The following is an 18,726-nucleotide window of genomic DNA, read 5'->3' on the forward strand; positions in this document are numbered from 1 at the left end:
CAAGTCTAGCCGAACATGCTGCCTGTGTTCTTTGAGATCTCTGGGGAAAAAATGAGAATGTCATTCAAGTAAACAAAACAGAAGGGACCAGTCATCTCGCACAGTACATCACTGATAAAGTTTTGGAACACGGCGGGGCATTCGTAAGACCCAACGACATCACCAAATATTCAAACTGACCCATGGGAGTATTGAAGGCCGTTGTTTTGGCAAATATTTTTCTGACAGAATAAGTAAGGAAGCAATCTTGTCTTTGTGAGTTTTTATTACAAAAAAGAAAGAAAAGTCTTTGCAAAGAGAGGAAATGGTACAAATCTTACGAGTTGTCACCCCTTACTGAAGCCCAGACTAAAATTCCCCTTATTATGTCGAAGTGAGAGACAAAACAAAACAATGATCTATGTCCGGCTGCAACAAGTATTACACACACAGAGCTAGTAGTCACAACATAACAACATAACAGTAAAAATTGATCAAACTACTAAAGGTTACTACACATTGCTAAACACTAATGATCAAAACCCAAAACATTATAGTATAACAGTAACAGTATAATATGCAGTAACAAAACAACCCTACAGTCATCCAGAATTTCACACCTCAGGTTTAAGAAAATACCTCATAAGCGGGTTGTAAGTCAGTCATGCAGCAGAGTTAGACTGAGGGCTATGAATCATGAATCATGGTCATCATTTGAGTTGCCAATGTCATCCAAGCAGCCCCAATTTGAGGAAATAGTGAGTATAATATCTTAGTACCTGTACTCCAAACCTTGTGATCGGTGGGGACATCTGTGCCCCAAACTGGATCGTGTTCCTTAAATTGGGCTTGTCTACGATGACTGGAACGAAATATGGCAGAGATAATGTATGAGTGGTCTGTTAAAGCAATAGGAGCTCACCGACCTGACCAATCGGGAACGTTTCTAGTGCTGACATATAGGGAAGACAGGTAGTGTCAAGAAGAATTTCGGAATTGTTCAGAGAGGAATTAGAGACAAAGGTTGTGCATGGTACAGATATAGATTGGCAATAAGATTTTGGTAACTTCCCAACATACACACGCTGGCCAAATAGAGTTTTGTTCATAGCAAAACAGCAGAATTTCACTCCGGGACGAATGTGAACTGGGCCAAACAAAGGCACTACCCGAATCATTAGTGGATTTAAAACCATCAAAATTTTGGGTCACATTGATGTAGGGGAGAGGAGAACCTGTTTCAGCAAACACGGTTTGGTCAAGGTATTTTGGACTTCAAAAGAAATTAAGATGTGAGGAAATAGTGATGATGCATTAGGATGTCAGGGAGTCACATGTGCTAAACGTGTTGAACATATATTTTCCAACACACCGTCTTCCAGTCATCACCCTTTCTGATTCTCACTAAATGATAAGCATTACGCAAGTCAAGCTGAGTGAAGATGGTAGCAGAATCCAACGGAATGCAGAGTCCAATAGCGGTAGCGGGTACCTATTCTTGATAGTAATATCATTTAGGCCCCTGTAATCGACACAAGGGCGAAGTGTCTTGTCCTTCTTATCAATGAAAAATAATCCTGCTTCTACTGAAGATTTCCAAGGTTGAATGAGCCCCGTGGCTAGTGCGGACAAAATATACTCTGTCAGAGCTTCCTGTTCAGGTTTGGACACCAGGTATATCTATACTGGCAGGACGGAATGAAAGTTGGAATGCGCGAGAGTGTAACAGAACTGGCAAGGCAATGGCAACAAGCAATGTACAATTTCTCTGCATTTTCCTCCCGCGTCTTCCATGCTTAAATGCACTGCTAATGACAAATAACCGGCAGCTGCATCGGGGGAGACTCCGTCCACCGGCCAGCACCCAGGGACTGCAACACAAAGGGAAATTCTGCACAGGAAACAAGCAAACAAGACAGGATATGACACCTTATACTGTCATGTGGAGTTAAGTAAAAAGTTGGGGAGACAAAACATACAAATGGTGAATCTGCATGGCTTTTATGAAGCTTTTGACCAGGATATGGCGTATTACGATGAAAATGAAAAAAGGTTATTTCTCGAAATGTACCAGTGACCCGTGTCACACACACACACACACACACACACACACACACACACGTCACCATTTCATTCAACTTAGTAGCCATTCAGTACGCACTTAAGCAAGCAATAATGGTGGCTTCAATTTATGCAGCACCAATTTGCAGTAGTCAAAATTAGTCATGAGTCATGCACAGATTCTGAATTGTTTTCCTCTTATCTCTGCAAGCTGGTTGGGCGGCTTTGTCCAGTTCTGTAGAATTTTGTACACTTATTTTACAACCTGCAGTGCAAAGCTTCATAAATGCTCGATTATTATGATATGTTTGAACTGTGGTTATTTAAAACAACACTTGAAATTCTATATTGATTTTCTGATAAGCCACTAATTGATGAAGACAGTGTAAGTTATCTGCTGAAATTAAGTCTCCTGTTTAACATGGCCAATCAAGTCCACATTATTTAGCTTTTTATGTCATATTTAAATGTGTTTAGATGCAGACATATACAAAAAAATTGATCATACAGTACAGAGAGCGCATTGAAGGTAAAGAAGCAGCAACATTTGTCCTAATACTGGTGAGCGTGTTGGATAGTTGTTTAAGCTATTTATCGTCAGAGCATGTATAGCAAGTAAACAAGTACTGTATACAGTTTTTTAATTAGTTACATAGCTGTTTTATATATATATAATATGCTAATTCCAATGGAAATTGAAACCTCCAGTATCACTGTAGAGGCAATGAGCATATAATAATAAATAATGTAATTATTAATAATTAAATAATAAAAATTATTAACATAATTTAACATAATTGTAAACATAGTGAATCCTGACGTTGAATAAGTTGTTTACCCGGTGTTAACATAATAGCTCACTTTTTTTTTGTCTTTTCCCAAATATATATTTTAAAAAATAAAAGTGGGTTGGATAAGGAAAGCAGCTTACATAAGTGTTCTCAGCGTCAATTTTGATATTTTATAGCTGTGACTACCGACAGTCAGACAACAAGGAGTAGAATGGATCAAGAGAATTTACATGATTCATATGGAGTATAAATGTAGAGCATAAAATACATAAAGAGTCATACTACTTGTCTGTTTTGATTTTACTCAGCTATTAATATACCGTTTGCATGTGTGTGGGCAGGCTGCTAGTAAACCTTCACTATTCCTATTTTTTAATAGATTAGTGAGGAGAAGCGGTACAGAAAATGGATGGATGGATGGATAATCTATATTTATGTGTGATTTTATATGATTGTGTTGTAAAACCCATTAAGTGACCTATTGTTCCATGCTGTTGTTCCCGTCCTTGTATATTTGTTGTCGTATGATTTAACGATGCCACGTTGGTTTATTGTGTGGATTTTGGCTGTACAAATGGTTCAGGCAGCGGCAAAAGTTTTTTTTTTTTTTTTTTTTTTGGCTTTCCAAGTGAAGAAGGAATACTTGGCTGCTCGTCACTGTCTGATCGGCTCAAACATGTAGGCTTTGATGATGCCAAGTTCAGTTGGGTGCTCCTGTATGTCGAAATCCTCCTCCTCCACATATTCCAACACATTTCTTGCCATTGCTTATAGTGTGTAGCGTGCTGTGTTTGTCAGTTGCAACGTCACTTCTGGTAGCCCTTGCGGTGGCTAGAGTAGCCGCACCCCGGTGTCTTGAGCTTCGTGTATGTTCGGGGAGGGCTCGTCATAAAAACCTAATTTTTAGCTAAACTATGGTTGAAAATTTGCTGGAAGTTACGTGCATGTATTACATAATATATAAACAATGCAAATATGAATTTTAACGGACCCCATAACAGCTTTGTCATCTGGCCTTTAAGGGAGCAGTTCGGGGTATTAGTGTCTTGCTCAACGACACCACAGCCGTGAGTCTGGGAGATGTTGGTGGTCCCGTCAGGGTCTTGAACCTAGTTCCTAGATATTGGGGGAAAGAAATCCCGCGTCTAACATTACCGGCGCGTTCACACTGAACAGCTGCTTGGTGCATGCTATTTTATCACGCCCCCCAGCTGCCAAGCCGCAGAGGTGAAAGTTCTCTTTGCGTCCGGTTTCAATAAGAATAAGCTGTACTTCTTACCATGCTTCTTACACGTGTCATGAAGGGAGGACGAGGAGGGGATAGGCGAAGACGGTGTCAGAGCCATGCTAATTGCTAAGCTATCGTGTCATGCAGTCGCAAAACATCGAAATAAGTGATTTGGTGAAACAAACTTGCTACATAGGTCTGGCTGGAACCGTGTTTTCACAGAGAGTAACCAACTTTTTTAAAAATAGGCCAATTAATACGTTAGAGATATAAATATAAAATAATACACGTCCACCCAGGACGCCGCATCTGAACCGGAAATTAATTAGTACGTCACTGCATACGTCACTTTAGAACATGGGCAGGTTAAAAGTATCTCATTATTATTAATACATATTTGTAATGTAAGATAAAATTTATTAGTCCCACAATACGGAACTTTGCATCGTTTCAGCCGCAATTGCGGATATAGGAAATATATATATGTAATTTAAATAGCATGCAAGAGTAGACGTAATTACATTTATTCTTACATGTACTACTTGTACGCGTAGAAGTACATTGCACAAAATAGAAACTGTTGTCCAAACATAAACTATCCACTTCAGTCTATCTGCAATGTTATTTGTTTGTTTACAGAACAGAGTGCTGTGTTTTAATTTTGGCAATTTACTTCTGATTAATTTGCTTTAATAGACATGCATTTTTTGTTTGTTACCGGGGCTGAAAACAGAACTGGCAAATGTGAATGAATCCATAGACACAGCTGTTTTTGATGATGGAACGTCGAACTCTCATATACTGGTACATTGATTCGGACATTGTTCTGGAAGTGGATTTTTATTGGTTGGCAGCTCTGCTTAAGTGCTATTTGATTAATTGCTTCGTTGTGCCATGTTTTGTTTGTTGTTGCTTAGGAATTACATCACAAGACCTTAACCTTTTAACTGAGCCATATTTGGAAAAGAAAAATGATATGTCCCACCTAATCAGAATCACAATCATCTTTATTTGCAAAGTATGTCCAAAAAACACACAAGGAATTTGTCTCCGGTAGTTGGAGCCACTCTAAGTACGACAACAGACACTCAATTGACAGAGAACACTTTTGAGACATAAAGACATTGAGAAAAACAGTCACTGAGCAATAAAGGGTTGCTAGTTATCTGGTAATGCTGATACAATTATTATTTTATTATTATTATTATTTTTATTTTTTTGACAATTGTGCAAAAAGATGCAGAGTCCTCTAGCACCTAGAGCAGTTTGAATGACCAATCTCGCAATAGTCCGTTGCAATGACCGTTGTGCAAAGGGCGCCGAGACTTCAAGGAGTGTATGCAGTTTAAAGTGACGAGTAGTGCGATAATCTGGGACAATGTTGATTGTGCAAATGTTGCAGATACTCCTCAGTCAGTGTGCCAATGGGGCAGATGCTACTCTGGCATGAGTGGCCAGTATTGGTCAACAACAGATATGCAAATAGTGCAGCGTGGCGAGGCTACTACAGTGAGTGCACGAGTAATATATAATTGGCCCGAGAGAAATGTGACAACAAACTCAGACAAAAAAAAAAAAAGGTCATTTTCACTTTTACTGTGGTGCATTAGGTTCATGAAAAATGCTGCATAATTGACACTACTTTTAAACCTTAGGTTGACTTTTATGCCCTGTGACAACTCTTAAAAAGAGCATCCTAACCTGTAAATGGAAAACAATACACCAGCATGTATACAGTAGCTGTGTACGCTTGTTGTGCAATATCCCAGTGATGAAATGTGTTCTAATAATTATCAGTGCATTGTGTTGTAGGTGGCAGAGTTAGAGGCGCAGCTTGGCCATCCTGCTGCTGCTGCTCACACTGACAAAGAGGAGCTTAGCCGCTCACTGGAAGAGCTGGAAGCCCTGCTTAGTGCCAAAGACCAGGTACAATATAAGTCACAAACCTCCCGCCCTCCATCCATATTTGCCCATTATCCACATTTTAATTGTGGAAGTTCCAACCAAATATACATTTCCAGATGTTGATGTATTGCTGTAGTGACGCTCAGGAGATCTGTGAGATGTAAGCTTACTAAACATGACAAAATGAAAGATGAGACTGGAGATAATTTTGTTGCATCTGCATGTTTAAAGACCTTGCATAGATAATATGACAGGCATTGTAAGAAGAATGAGAAGAGCAACAACCTCTTGGGAATATTTCACTTGAATGCCTATTTGATTCTAGTCAGAGAAATTTGGTTTACAGTATTCATAAGAAACAAATGTGGGATCCCTAAAAAAAAGAAGAAAAATCATGGAAGCTCATAGCAAACAAATACAACCCCAATTCGAATGAAGTTGGGATGTTGTGTTAAACAAATAAAAACAGAATACAATGATTTGCAAATCATGTTCAACCTATATTTAATTGTATACACTACAAAGACAAGATATTTAATGTTCAAACTGATAAATTTGATCGTTCTTAGCAAATAATCATTAACTTAGAATTGTATGGCTGTAACACGTTCCAAAAAAGCTGGGACAGGTGGCAAAAAAGACATCCCACAGGTGAACAGGCTAATTGGGAACAGGTGGGTGCCATGATTGGGTATAAAAGGAGCTTGCCTGAATTGCTCAGTCATTCACAAGCAAAGATGAGGCGAGGTTCACCTCTTTGTGAACAAGTGCGTGAGAAAATAGTCAGTTTAAGGACAATTTTGAGATTTCATCATCTACGGTCCATATCATCATCAAAGGTTTCAGAGAATCTGGAGAAATCACTGCATCTAAGCTGCAACGCGGAAAACCAACATTGAATGTCTGTGACCTTCGATCCCTCAGGCGGCACTGCATCAAAAAGCGACATCAATGTGTAAAGGATATCACCACATGGGCTCAGTAACACTTCAGAAAACCAATGCCAGTAAATACTGTTCGGCGCTACATCCGTAAGTAAAAATTGAAACTCTACTATGCAAACCAAAAGCCATTAATCAACAACACCCAGAAATGCCGCCAGCTTCTCTGGGCTCAAGCTCATCTAAGATCATCCGGACTGTTATGGACGCAAAGTTCAAAAGCCAGCATCTGTGATGGTATGGGGCTGTGTTGGTGCCAATGGCATGGGTAACTTACACATCTCTGAGGGCGCCATTAATGCGGAAAGGTACATCCAGGTTTTGGAGAAAAATATGTATATCATACCCCTATGAAAAAAGAAACAAATGGACCTAGGTATCCCTTGCCCGGACGCGGGACACCGGGGCCCCCCTCTGGAGCCAGGCCTGGAGGTGGGGCTCGAAGGCGAGCGCCTGGTGGCCAGGCCTGCACCCATGGTGCCCGGCTGGGTGCAGCCCGAAAGGGTAACGTGGGTCCCCCTTCCCATGGGCTCACCACCTGTGGGAGGGGCCATAGTGGTCGGGTTCAGTGCGAGCTGGGCGGTGGCCGAATGCCTTGGCGATCCGATCCCCGGCTAAAGAAGGTGGCTCTTGGGACTGTCACCTCTGGCAGGGAAGGAGCCCGAGCTGGTGTGTGTGGTTGAGAAGTTCCGACTAGATATAGTCGGACTCGCCTCCACACACAGCTTGGGCTCTGGTACCAGTCCTCTCGAGAGGGGTTGGACTCTCTTCCACTCTGGAGTTGCCCACGGTGAGAGGCGCCGAGCAGGTGTGGGTATACTTATTGCCCCCCCCGGCTCGGCGCCTGTACGTTGGGGTTCACCCCGGGGGAAGAGAGGGTAGCCTCCCTCCACCTTTGGGTGGGGGGGGGGTCCTGACTGTTGTTTGTGCCTATGCACGAAACAGCAGTTCAGAGTACCCACCCTTTTTGGAGTACTTGGAGGGGGTGCTGGAGAGTGTTCCCGCTGGGGACTCCATCGTTCTGCTGGGGGACTTCAATGCTCACGTGGGCAATGACAGTGAGACCTGGAAGGGCGTGATTGGGAGGAACGTCCCCCCACACCACCCCGATCATGTTCCGCACCTCCATTGCTGAGGCGGCCGATCGAAGCTGTTCCCGTAAGGTGGTCGTTGCCTGCCGTGACGATAATCCACGAACCCGTTGGTGGACACCAACGGTGAGGGATGCCGTCAAGCTGAAGAAGGAGTCCTATCGGGCCTTTTTGGCCTGTGGGACTCCTGAGGCAGCTGATGGGTACCGGCTGGCCAAGCGGAATGCAGCCTTGGTGGTCGCTGAGGCAAAAACCCGGGCGTGGGAGGAGTTCGGTGAGGCCATGGAGAAAGACTACCGGGCAGCTTCGAGGAAATTCTGGTCCACCATCCGGCGTCTCAGGAGAGGAAAGCAGTGCACCACCAACACTGTGTATAGTGGGGATGGGGCGCTGCTGACCTCGACTCGGGACATTGTGAGTCAGTGGAAAGAATACTTCGAAGACCTCCTCAATTCCACCAACACACCTTCCCATGAGGACGCAGAGTCTGGGGTCTCTGAGGCGGGCTCTCCTATCTCTGGGGTTGAGGTCACCGAGGTGGTTAAAAAGCTCCTCGGTGGCAAAGCCCCGGGGGGTGGATGAAATTTGCCCGAAGTTGGATGTTGTCGGGCTGTCGTGGTTGACACGCCTCTGCAACATCGCATGGATATCGGGGACACTGCCTCTGGACTGGCAGACTGGGGTGGTGGATTTTTAAGAAGGGGGACCGGAGGGTGTGTTCCAACTACAGGGGGATCACACTCCTCAGCTTCCCTGGTAAGGTCTATTCAGGGGTGCTGGAGAGGAGGGTCCGTCGGGAAGTCGAATCTCAGATTCAGGAGGAGCAGTGTGGTTTTTTTCAGAAGCTCGGTCATCCGGGAGGGGTCATTCAGTGTAGAGCCGCTGCTCCTCCGCATTGAGAGGAGCCAGATGAGGTGGCTCGGGCATCTGTTTAGGATGCCTCCTGGACGCCTCCCTGGTGAGGCCACGCTGGAGAGACTAAGTCTTTCGGCTGGCCTGGGAACGCCTCGGGATCCCCCAGGAAGAGCTGGATGAAGTGACTGGGGAGAGGGAAGTCTGGGCGTCCCTGCTAAGGCTACTGCCCCCGCGACCCGACCTCGGATAAGCGGTAGAAAATGTATGGATGGAGAAACATATGCTGCCATCCAAGCAACGTCTTTTTCATTGACGTCCTGCTTATTTCAGCAAGACAATGCCAAACCACATTCTGCACATGTTACAACAGCGTGGCTTCGTAGTAAAACAGTGCGGGTACTAGACTGGCTTGCCTACAGTACAGACCTGTCTCCCAGTGAAAATGTGTGGCGCACTAGGAAGCGTAAAATACGACAACGGAGACCCCGGACTGTTGAACAGCTGGAGCCATACATCAAGCAAGAATGGGAACGAATTCCACCTACAAAGCTTCAACAATTAGTGTCTTCAGTTCCCAAACGTTTGTTGAATGTTGTTAAAAGAAAAGGTGATGTAACACAGTGGTAAACATGACCCTGTCCCAGCTTTTTTGGAACGTGTTGCAGCCATAAAATTCTAAGTTAATTATTATTTGCTGTTTATCAGTTTGAACATTAAATATCTTTGATTAACAGTGATGGGGATTCCCATGTGACATTCTGATGTAACTATTTAAAGGAGATCCATAGTCTACAGAGCAAGAAAACTGATGTGGGGGAGCTAGAGAGAGAGAGAGAAGAGGCCATACAGAGACTCCAGGTAAGTTTTTTGCTTCTCACCTCTTTGCCTAGGTTGCGACACATTGCAGTTAACAGGAACAGCTTGTGTTGCTGGGAAAAAGGACTAACACAGTTCAAATTACAGACTAAATGGGGTGTCGTTTGCTCAGCGTTTTGACTAAAAGCTTATTCTATTATTTTTATTTATTTATTTATTTATTTATTTTTACAATGCACACACTTTGCTGAAGGTTAAAAAGTCACTCCATCTCCTTGTCAAGCATCTGATTAGAAAGCAGGAAAATTGAGTAATTAAAGAAACGCTATGTTGTAGTTGTGCTTCATTCGGCTTTGCCATCGAAAAAAGGACCCACGCATCCACAGAGAGGACATGCAAACTCCACGGAGAAAGGCTAGACCTGAGATTCTAACCCCGAACCTTTGACCGCCATGCAGACGTACTTGGCACATGTTCTGCCATAAGGGTCGCAGGTGAACTGCAGTCTATCTCAGGTGACTTTGGGGCGGGCAAAAGGCAGGGTGCACCCTGGACTGGTCGCCAGTCAAAAGCAGGGCCTTCTTCCAACTACAGTAGACTAGTTTGTGTTGCTTTTGCTGAACAGTTGTGGCCTCCGCTGGCACAGGGAGGAATTGCAAGATGCAGGCAGCTGTCACAGGCATTTACAAACTTTTTCGACTAAATGCCCAAATTAAAAAATGGGTTCGTCTCTGGGACCCAAATTTAAATTATGTATTATAATAATAATAACAGTACTTTAATGTATTAATTAATACATTATATATTTCCATAACATACACATGCTTTACATAAACTGACGATGAAGAACACTGAGTATTACCTTTTTACAACACGCATGAATAAAAAAAGTTGTGCACCTGCTGAGTACATGGTCAGAAATTAGCAATAAAATAGGACAGCATTTTGCAATTTATAACCAAATTTTTTAAAAACTTGACCTGTCCCAAAGTTTGGTCAGCATATTTTAACACGTCTGTCTGGAAGACAAGTTCCACCACATCCTACAACAGGCTAAACAATTACACAAGAGGAGTGTGAATAACAGACAGAATGCATGGTGGCATGTCTGCCTGACAGTTATGAAATGTGGCTTCAATATCTATTGGGACATCTCTGTGTTTGTGTGTGTTTTTCTTGGTACTTGTGTGTGTTTTTCTTGATACTTCCTCCCACGTTCCAAAAAATAGGCTTGTTAGGTTCAGTGAAGTCTCTAACTTGTCCATAGGTGTGATTATGAGTGTGAATGGTTCCAAGACCAGTGTGTACCCCACCTCTAGCGCAAAGTCAGCTAGGATAGACTCCAGTTTTCCATTACCCTAATGATGACAAGCGATATGGATGGATGAATGGAGTCATATTTGCATGAAATGGCTCCACAACAAACTAGTCACTAAACTAATACAAAATGGAGTTGCTCTGTTCAGTGATGCCATTTGTTAGGTTTCCTTTCAAGGCTTAGGACTTCAAGGACAAAACAAATTACTTTTCCATCTCAATGCAGGAAATATGGCCAATGCATACTGCTTTGCTTTGATTAGGTATTTTATCATTTTTAGCCCCGGTCTCAGTTTTGATTTTTGTATATTCATGCTTAACCTTTGCTGTCTTTGTGCCCGTTTCATAATCTGTTCATTGGGAACTCGCCACGCAGAGTTGTTTCATAAAAACCTCAATTGTAAATTTAAATCTGGATTACAAACAGATGAAGAGCTGCAAATACTGTAGCCTTGAACAACTGGAGTAAAACTTTTCCCCAGTACATGATGAAGTAAAGAATGTACTGACTTTTAAGCAGAAACTGAAAGTGGCTTTTGCATGTCTTATATGTGCCAACGTGTCAAATCATCTACTGCGCTTTAACAACTGTCTTTTCATTATTTTGTACAGTCATGAAGACACAAGTGTACTGGTACCAGTCAGTTATGCAGAAAAATATACAGTGGGAGGAAAATTATGTGAACAATTTGGAATTTCTTAACACAACAGTCACCCTCTTTTGGACAGATGGACTCAAGTATCTTGATGAACTTCATCCATCCATTCTCTTAACTGTTCATCCTCACTAGGGGGCGGGCATGCTGGAGCCTATAGGCCTCTTTATACTCCCGCGCTTGCACCCACATTGCATCACGTGACTGACGCACTGGGCCGTGCGCCCACTATGCGACACTTGACGCACACACTGCACAAATTGTCACCGCAAGCAGAATGCCGCGGAGATCATCTCTCGTGATTGGTCCGTTTTAGTCACATGCTGTGATGACGTACTAGGCTTTCCCTTTGGTTCCTCACTATATCCATCCATCCATCCATCCTATCCCAGCTGTCATCGGGCAGGAGGCGGGGTACAACCTGAACTGGTTGCCAGCCAATCGCAGGGCACATACAAACAAACAACCATCCGCACTCACATTCACACCTACGGGCAATATAGAGTCTCCAATTAATGCATGTTTTTGGGATGTGGGAGGAAACCGGAGTGCCCGGAAAAAACCCACGCAGGGACGGGGAGAACATGCAAACTCCACACAGGCGGAGCCGGGGATTGAACCCGGGTAATCAGAACTGTGAGGCTGACGCTCTAACCCAGGGGTGGCCAACTAGTCAGAGACTAAGAGCCACTTTTTTTTTCTGTGTTACTGCAAAGACCCACATCATACACATGGGTACACATGAACATCATCTTTTAATCATGTATGCACGCATACACAGACCTCTGCTCAGCCAGATCCAATGAAAATAAGCACACCAACATGGTAATATCAGTAATTTTCAACAGTTAACATTGTGTGCACTGTCTCACACACACAAACTCTCAGTTCATTTTTGACGCATGTCATGTGACAGCTCCTGAAGAGCCGCATGAAACTAGTTAAAGAGCCGCATGAGGCTCGCGAGCCGCGGGTTGGCCACCCCTGCTCTAACCAGTCGGCCACCGTGCCGCCCTAACTTTAAACATGCAATGCCTTTTTAAAGACAGCAACGGCTTCCTCCTTGGTGTTCCCCCATGAACCCCATTCTTGTTTACATTTTTTTATGTATGGTGGGATTGTCAATAGAGATTTTGGCATGTGCCAGTGACTTCAGTAAATCTTCAACTGGCACTCTAGGGTTCTTTTTTTTTTTTTTTTTTTTTTTTTTTATAAAAGAACCCTAGAGTGCCAGTTTTCCAGCTTTATACAAGCCAACAATTCTTAATCATATGTCTTCTGAGAGGCATGGTACGCATCAGAACATGCTTCTTCACAAGCGACAATTCTAATGTGGTATGTGTTTTCTCGTGGCCAGAGGAGCTTTAAGCCACACAATCTTGCCCTCTTGTCTCATTTTGACAAGAGCCAACTCCAGGTTGTCTCATACCTGACAATGATTAGCTCTTGGAGAATCCGTACCCTCGAGGTTCACTTTTTCTTCCTACCTTGTGAATGTTAACATGTTATTATTTTCAGTAAAAATGTGAAAACATATAATTGTTTGTGTGGTATTAGTTTAGACTATTTATGCCTATGATTTAGATGATCAGACCACATTTTATGACAATTATTGCAGAAATTCAAACTTCTTCCTCGTACTGTGCATTTTCTCAACTAAATTTGATTTATAGAGCATACCACTGCAGCTGAAAAAAGTGCTGTAGATAAAGATGGAACAGGAAAATCTGTTGTGATTCATCTTGTTTGCCTAGACTTTATTGAAAAACGCAGTGTTCAGACTACTGTATCTGCAGTTAGGGATAACCATTTGATGATGAGGAAAATGAACGATCAGTTCATTGATTGGTTTGGTCCAGAAAATGGATGGATGAAATATCTACAATGGAAATGCTAAATTGTCCAAAGGTGTGATTGAGTGTGAAGTTCATTTACCTCACATGTAGGGTGTACCTTTGCCTCTTGACTGAAATCGGATGGTATAGGATTCAGCTCACCAATGACCCTAATGAAGACAAGTTATGGATTTGGAGAATCTTTCTAAATGTTCTGAACTCCTGTTTCCATGCCTGTGTTGCATCGAGCAAAATAATGCTGCCCAGAGAGGAAAGCAGTGCAGCTCATTTAAAGAATCAATTCCAGATAGTAGAAATAATTCTCAATTAATGGTTGCCCATGTATTTGCAGGACCTTGAGAGACGGAACACAGAGCTGGAAGGTCAAATTGAGAGCACTGAAAAGACGCTGGCCTTCAGCAGAGAGGAACAGGAGAAGGCGGAAGTCGAGGTCCAGCATTTCCTTGAGGCCCTCGATGTCAAAATTTGCGATCTGAATGACTTAAGACAAAGTCTGGCAAACCTTGTCGATAAGTAGTCCCAACTGCAGGCGGTGGATCTCCACAGTGAAGGCACATTTTCTCTACTCTGATCTCATTTGTATTTTACTGACACAGCAGTTTAGATCTTTATAAGACCATTGTATGCATGAGAAAACTCTCATCGGTGCATTGCGAAAATAAAGCCTCTGTACAGGATATTACAACATGCACATGGCACAGAAATTTATAGAGTGGCTACAAACGAGCAATTATAAGAACAAAATTTAGTGCCATAAAACTGTTCACTGCTTAGTGTAACATTCAGAAAAGAGGGTTGGATGAGAAGCTCACATATTTTGTTTGACATAAAACCAATAACAAAGAATTTGAAATGTTTGCAAAAGCTGTCATTTGTAGCAAAAACATGGAATTACGGTAGTAAGTTTTTAAAGACATTTCAGGCCTATCACAATATTTGGTTTTATGAACATTAATATTTGTGTGTGTGAGACATCATTTAGCCATGATTTCTAAATTACTTCTAGTGTCATCATCCTCTTACAGTGTAGAGAATGCACTTGGTTGGCACTAGGTCAGGGAAGGGACAAATTGAGAAAAAAGGCCTAATTCCAAGTCAGCCAGTTAACCATCAATAGTCTGGTCTGGAATCCCTCCAGCCAGACTCACACTGAACACCCCGAGCCATCTGTGGAACACCAACATGCATTATTCCCTCACTTTATTTTGACTGCTCCTCTCTCCACTTACTCTATTATTCATGTTGATCACTCTTATTATTCATGTTGATCGATGCCGTTACTCTCAGCCACGATGGCCACGCAGCAGGTGAAATGCTGCGAAGTTGAAGCACGAGGCTGGCAGCTTTACTCCGTCTCTACTCTCATCTCCTCACTTGAGACGCCACCTTGCACCCCGATGTTGACCTGACCTAACCTGAGTTGCACTTCATCAATGCCAGTGCCAAGTTTGATTTTGCTTACATGTCAGTATTGCAATGATCCAGTTTAGCATTAACACCACTACAAGATCTGTCCAGAGAAGCCATTCAGCTGAGACCACTGTGTGATCGTTGCAGTAGCAAATAATGTTTATAAATCACGTGTGCGTGCACAATGTGACTTTTCATATAACAAGGACAACTGCGGTAGTTTACTAAATGGGTACTTAACTGACTTGCCGGTCAGCTCTGTGAAACTGATGCAAACAACATTTTTGCTTTATACCTCCTGGACATGTATGCATTCTTCATTTGAACATAATCTGGGTACAAATAGGCACAGGTTGTTACATGATGCATTTAAAGTGCTTTAAATGTGATTTAAGCAGGGTTCTCGCAAAATCTAGAATTTTACCTTATTGTATTAATTTATCTGTTTAATGGATAAGGTGTTTATTACTTTTCTTATAATATCTGTAGTGGTCAGAATACGAATTCACTCATAACATCTTGTGGCCATACCCCTTATTAACACCTTCCACTATGATTTTAGCCTTGTCGGCTTTATCTGACCTCAGTAGCCACTTGCAAGCCTTCTTGAATTAGCAATAAAATTTAGTTTGTGTATTTAGGTTTTCACATGTCATTTGTGGGTTACAAAAATGGCTTTTTTTTGGGCCTAATTACAACAATGTCTAAAACACCCCCCCCCCCCAAAAAAAATAGAACATAAAATGGCTGCACATCCCATCCTGCGCTCCACGCAGTTAATGCCAAATACTTAACAGCACAAAAGCCTATTCAAATGTACCATGTAAGTCTAAGTAAGCTGAGAAGTTTATCCTGCACTCAACCATCTCAGTTACCTAAAAGCTAACAACCATTTCTATTTGGACCATTTACACTTGTGACATTCCTTAGTTACAAAAAAAAAGTACTGTATTACCGTATATACAACTGCACATTATGGTCACAGGAGTATTATTTAGTAATTTCATAGGTTTATTTCCTCTTAAACACCCAAGCTTGATTCCACCTCACGTTCTACTTTTCTGTGGATCATGTTGTGTTTACACTGTCATGACACAAGACTGGAATGAGAAATGATGCACAGTAATTCACTTTTCTTTTTACACACTGCAGTAACACCTCTTTGAAACAATAGAACACAGAACCAAAGTGTCACCATCTAAACTAGAAATACCACACCACCTTTATAAAGAAAAGTGGTCACTTTCATAACTGCATTATACTGTATTCAATTTATTTGACCTACTGCATCCCTCTAAATACTGTTCCTAACTGTCCTCCTTGGTAGATAAAAAATAAGTGGCACATTAAGGCCACAATGCAGATTTCTCATGACTGAATTTGAAGACGTTTGTATGTGACATTGAATTGCTTATTTGTAGAAGTCGTGAATTAAAATACATGCTTTCACACGTCTATGCTTACTGGTCATTTGGCATGCCTGTCTGACCATGCTGTAACTTTCTATCATTGATTTGTTAATACTGTACTGTAACAGGTTATCATCACGTCTATTAGTAATGTGCATTTTGCACCGTAAACAAAGAGGCTAGTTTTATTCTAAATGCAGGTCTCTCATCAGTTGAAATATAGGCCAACACATTTTCATCGATACTACAAAGTGCTTAGATGTGTGAGCAGCCAGCAAAAGCATCATACAACTGACAAAGTTAGCTGGCTTTAAGCCTGAGTGTACAGTAGACTGTACTTGAGTGCTGCCAAAATATTTATTACAATTGACATATTTCCAAAACTTTTCCTAAGGTTATTACTGTAAAAATATTTTTCAGCAAACTAAAAAAAAAAAACCCAAGCTCAACAGAAGGGATCCAGTGGATGAATGACACCAACCAGTCAACTGGAGTTTTCTTAAATTTATTTAACACAATGTGGCATGCACAGCTGAGAATTGTATAAATATCTACTTCAGCTTCTTTTTAGGGCGAAGGTTGTTGGTGTGCCCACACTTCTTCTTGCGGCAGTTGACAGCACGTGGGTGCAGACGGGCATAGCACCTGAGAAACGAGAGCAGAAGTCAGTTTTCAAAGAAACCTGATAAACATGTTTGTGCACAGAATGGATCTTACTTAAAACATTAAGCCCAAATATTACAGTAAGAATATCGCAGGGGTGAAACTAAGGTTTTCAAAACCTACTTGCGGCAGATCATCTTGTCGCAGTTGTATTTTTGAGCCAGCTGTCTGAGGGAAGGCTCAATGATGCCACCACGCAGACGCAGCACCAGATGAAGAGTGGATTCTGTTGGAGGACGGTAAGAAACAACTTGCAGTTAGTCAAGAACAGCTTTTAAGAACTTCCAACACATCAGTAAAGTAGCTTCAATGACCAACACATTTTCTAACTTCTAAGATCTAAAATCCAACTTGTCATACAGTTCAAAAAGAAATATTTGTCTTTTTGAGTGAAGCTTTGCGTTCCACAAACCGTTACCTTTCTGAATGTTGTAGTCAGACAGAGTGCGTCCATCCTCCAACTGTTTGCCAGCAAAGATCAGACGCTGCTGATCAGGGGGGATTCCTACACACCAAACCGTCAGGGGATCATGACAAAGTATTGCACTTGCCGATGTATTACTTCTGGTGCAATACCTCAGTAAGATGTAGGATATCAATTTTGCTCACCTTCTTTGTCTTGGATCTTTGCCTTGACATTTTCGATGGTGTCACTGGGCTCGACCTCAAGGGTGATGGTCTTGCCAGTCAATGTCTTCACGAAGATCTGCATGTTGGCAGGCTAAGGAGTGTCACAAGCAGGAGGGATGTTAGCGCAGCGTATGGAGCGAGGCGGCCAAATGCTTCAACAACCTGGCTGCGGTAAGCTTGAACTAACACGTCGTTCGCGACCCCCGCATACACACACGTAACTTTGTCATCGTTAGTCTACGTATTGTATGACACAGTCGAAGGCCTTGTGACAAAGACGGCGTGGTTTGACTTCAGGTTTGTAGCATAGGCAGCTAAAGCTAACGTCAGCCAGAGCGAGTTCGGCTGAACTGCGCGCGAGCAGCGGCCTCGCCACATGCTGACTGTTAGCGTGGAAACTCGTCCAGCTATAGCCCTGTAGCGGTGTACACTTAGTCACCATTCAGACTTTGTTAACACCGCGCTAAAACGAACAAGACGTGCATTTCGCCCGAATAATGTGTATTTCGATAACTTATGGGGACGAATACGTATCGGACGAAATGCGTACCCACCCGGCCGCTAGCTGAGCCTCGACGAAAAGAGGCCGGAAAAAGCTGTCACACCTATACGTCACTTCCCCCTGCCGCAGCACTTCCAAATTAAAATCCCAGCGTTAATATTTCCTTATTTTTTGCCAGTAAATGTCAGTGGTGGGAGGTAACGATGTGCAAATATAGTTCGTAACTGTATTTAAGTAGATTTTCAGGTAATGCATTTTTAATTGAGTATTTTTCTGACGACTTTTTACTGTTCCCTACATTTGAAAACATCTAATTTCTACTCTTTGTTTTGTCAAAAAGGCTTGTTACTTTTTCAACCTCCGTGGATGACGACACGACATAAAAATGCGTTGAGATGTCAATCAACTGCGGTTGAGCAACATGGAGGAACGTGAACCAGGGTGCATTAACGACAATGACGCAACAGGTTCGGAGAAGCAAGATATTCCCCAGTGGAAATAAGAGAATTGTTTAGATGAATTCGTTGTGCCTGCCAGCCTAAAAATCATGAGCTTCTGTTCAAACATTCCTGAAAAAAAATGATATTTTCAGTTATCATTTGATAATTAAGTTTTT

At 42.3% G+C, this 18,726-nt stretch overlaps 2 protein-coding genes across 5 annotated transcripts in view; one reads left to right on the forward strand and one right to left on the reverse strand.

Moving 5' to 3' along the window:
- Positions 1-14,173, forward strand: part of homer3b (homer scaffold protein 3b) — a 54,194-nt gene extending 40,021 nt beyond the window's left edge. For all 3 annotated transcript variants that reach the window (XM_061683077.1, XM_061683078.1, XM_061683079.1), the window contains 3 exons: positions 5,872-5,985; positions 9,629-9,709; positions 13,828-14,173. In XM_061683077.1, the coding sequence (XP_061539061.1) occupies positions 5,872-5,985; positions 9,629-9,709; positions 13,828-14,013 (381 nt within the window). In that variant the 3' untranslated portion in view covers positions 14,014-14,173. The remainder of the gene's footprint in view (positions 1-5,871; positions 5,986-9,628; positions 9,710-13,827) is intronic.
- Positions 14,174-16,804: 2,631 nt separating this feature from the next.
- Positions 16,805-18,250, reverse strand: uba52 (ubiquitin A-52 residue ribosomal protein fusion product 1). 2 transcript variants are annotated; one of them, XM_061683080.1, is made up of 5 exons: positions 18,163-18,250; positions 17,588-17,699; positions 17,397-17,483; positions 17,102-17,204; positions 16,805-16,960 (listed from the first exon to the last, which is right to left on the reverse strand). In XM_061683080.1, exons 2-5 carry the CDS (start codon positions 17,688-17,690, stop codon positions 16,867-16,869), a joined length of 387 nt encoding a protein of 128 aa, XP_061539064.1. In that variant the 5' UTR covers positions 17,691-17,699; positions 18,163-18,250; the 3' UTR covers positions 16,805-16,866. The 2 variants fall into 2 exon arrangements, with proteins under 2 accessions (XP_061539064.1, XP_061539065.1); XM_061683081.1 differs by having other exon boundaries at positions 18,159-18,209.
- Between the last annotated feature and the right edge of the window lie 476 nt (positions 18,251-18,726).

Source organism: Phycodurus eques, chromosome 8 (genome assembly GCF_024500275.1).
Source record: "Phycodurus eques isolate BA_2022a chromosome 8, UOR_Pequ_1.1, whole genome shotgun sequence".
Classification (NCBI taxonomy): Eukaryota; Metazoa; Chordata; class Actinopteri; order Syngnathiformes; family Syngnathidae; genus Phycodurus; species Phycodurus eques.

Bases quoted from the DNA above. Each gene is read 5' to 3' on its own strand.
- uba52 (XM_061683080.1), bottom strand. From the start codon at position 17,690: ATGCAGATCTTCGTGAAGACATTGACTGGCAAGACCATCACCCTTGAG. The intron at 17,484-17,587 runs GTGAGCAAAATT...TTTGGTGTGTAG, and splicing joins AAAGATCCAAGACAAAGAAG to GAATCCCCCCTGATCAGCAG. The intron at 16,961-17,101 runs GTAGGTTTTGAA...CTCGTTTCTCAG, and splicing joins GACAAGATGATCTGCCGCAA to GTGCTATGCCCGTCTGCACC.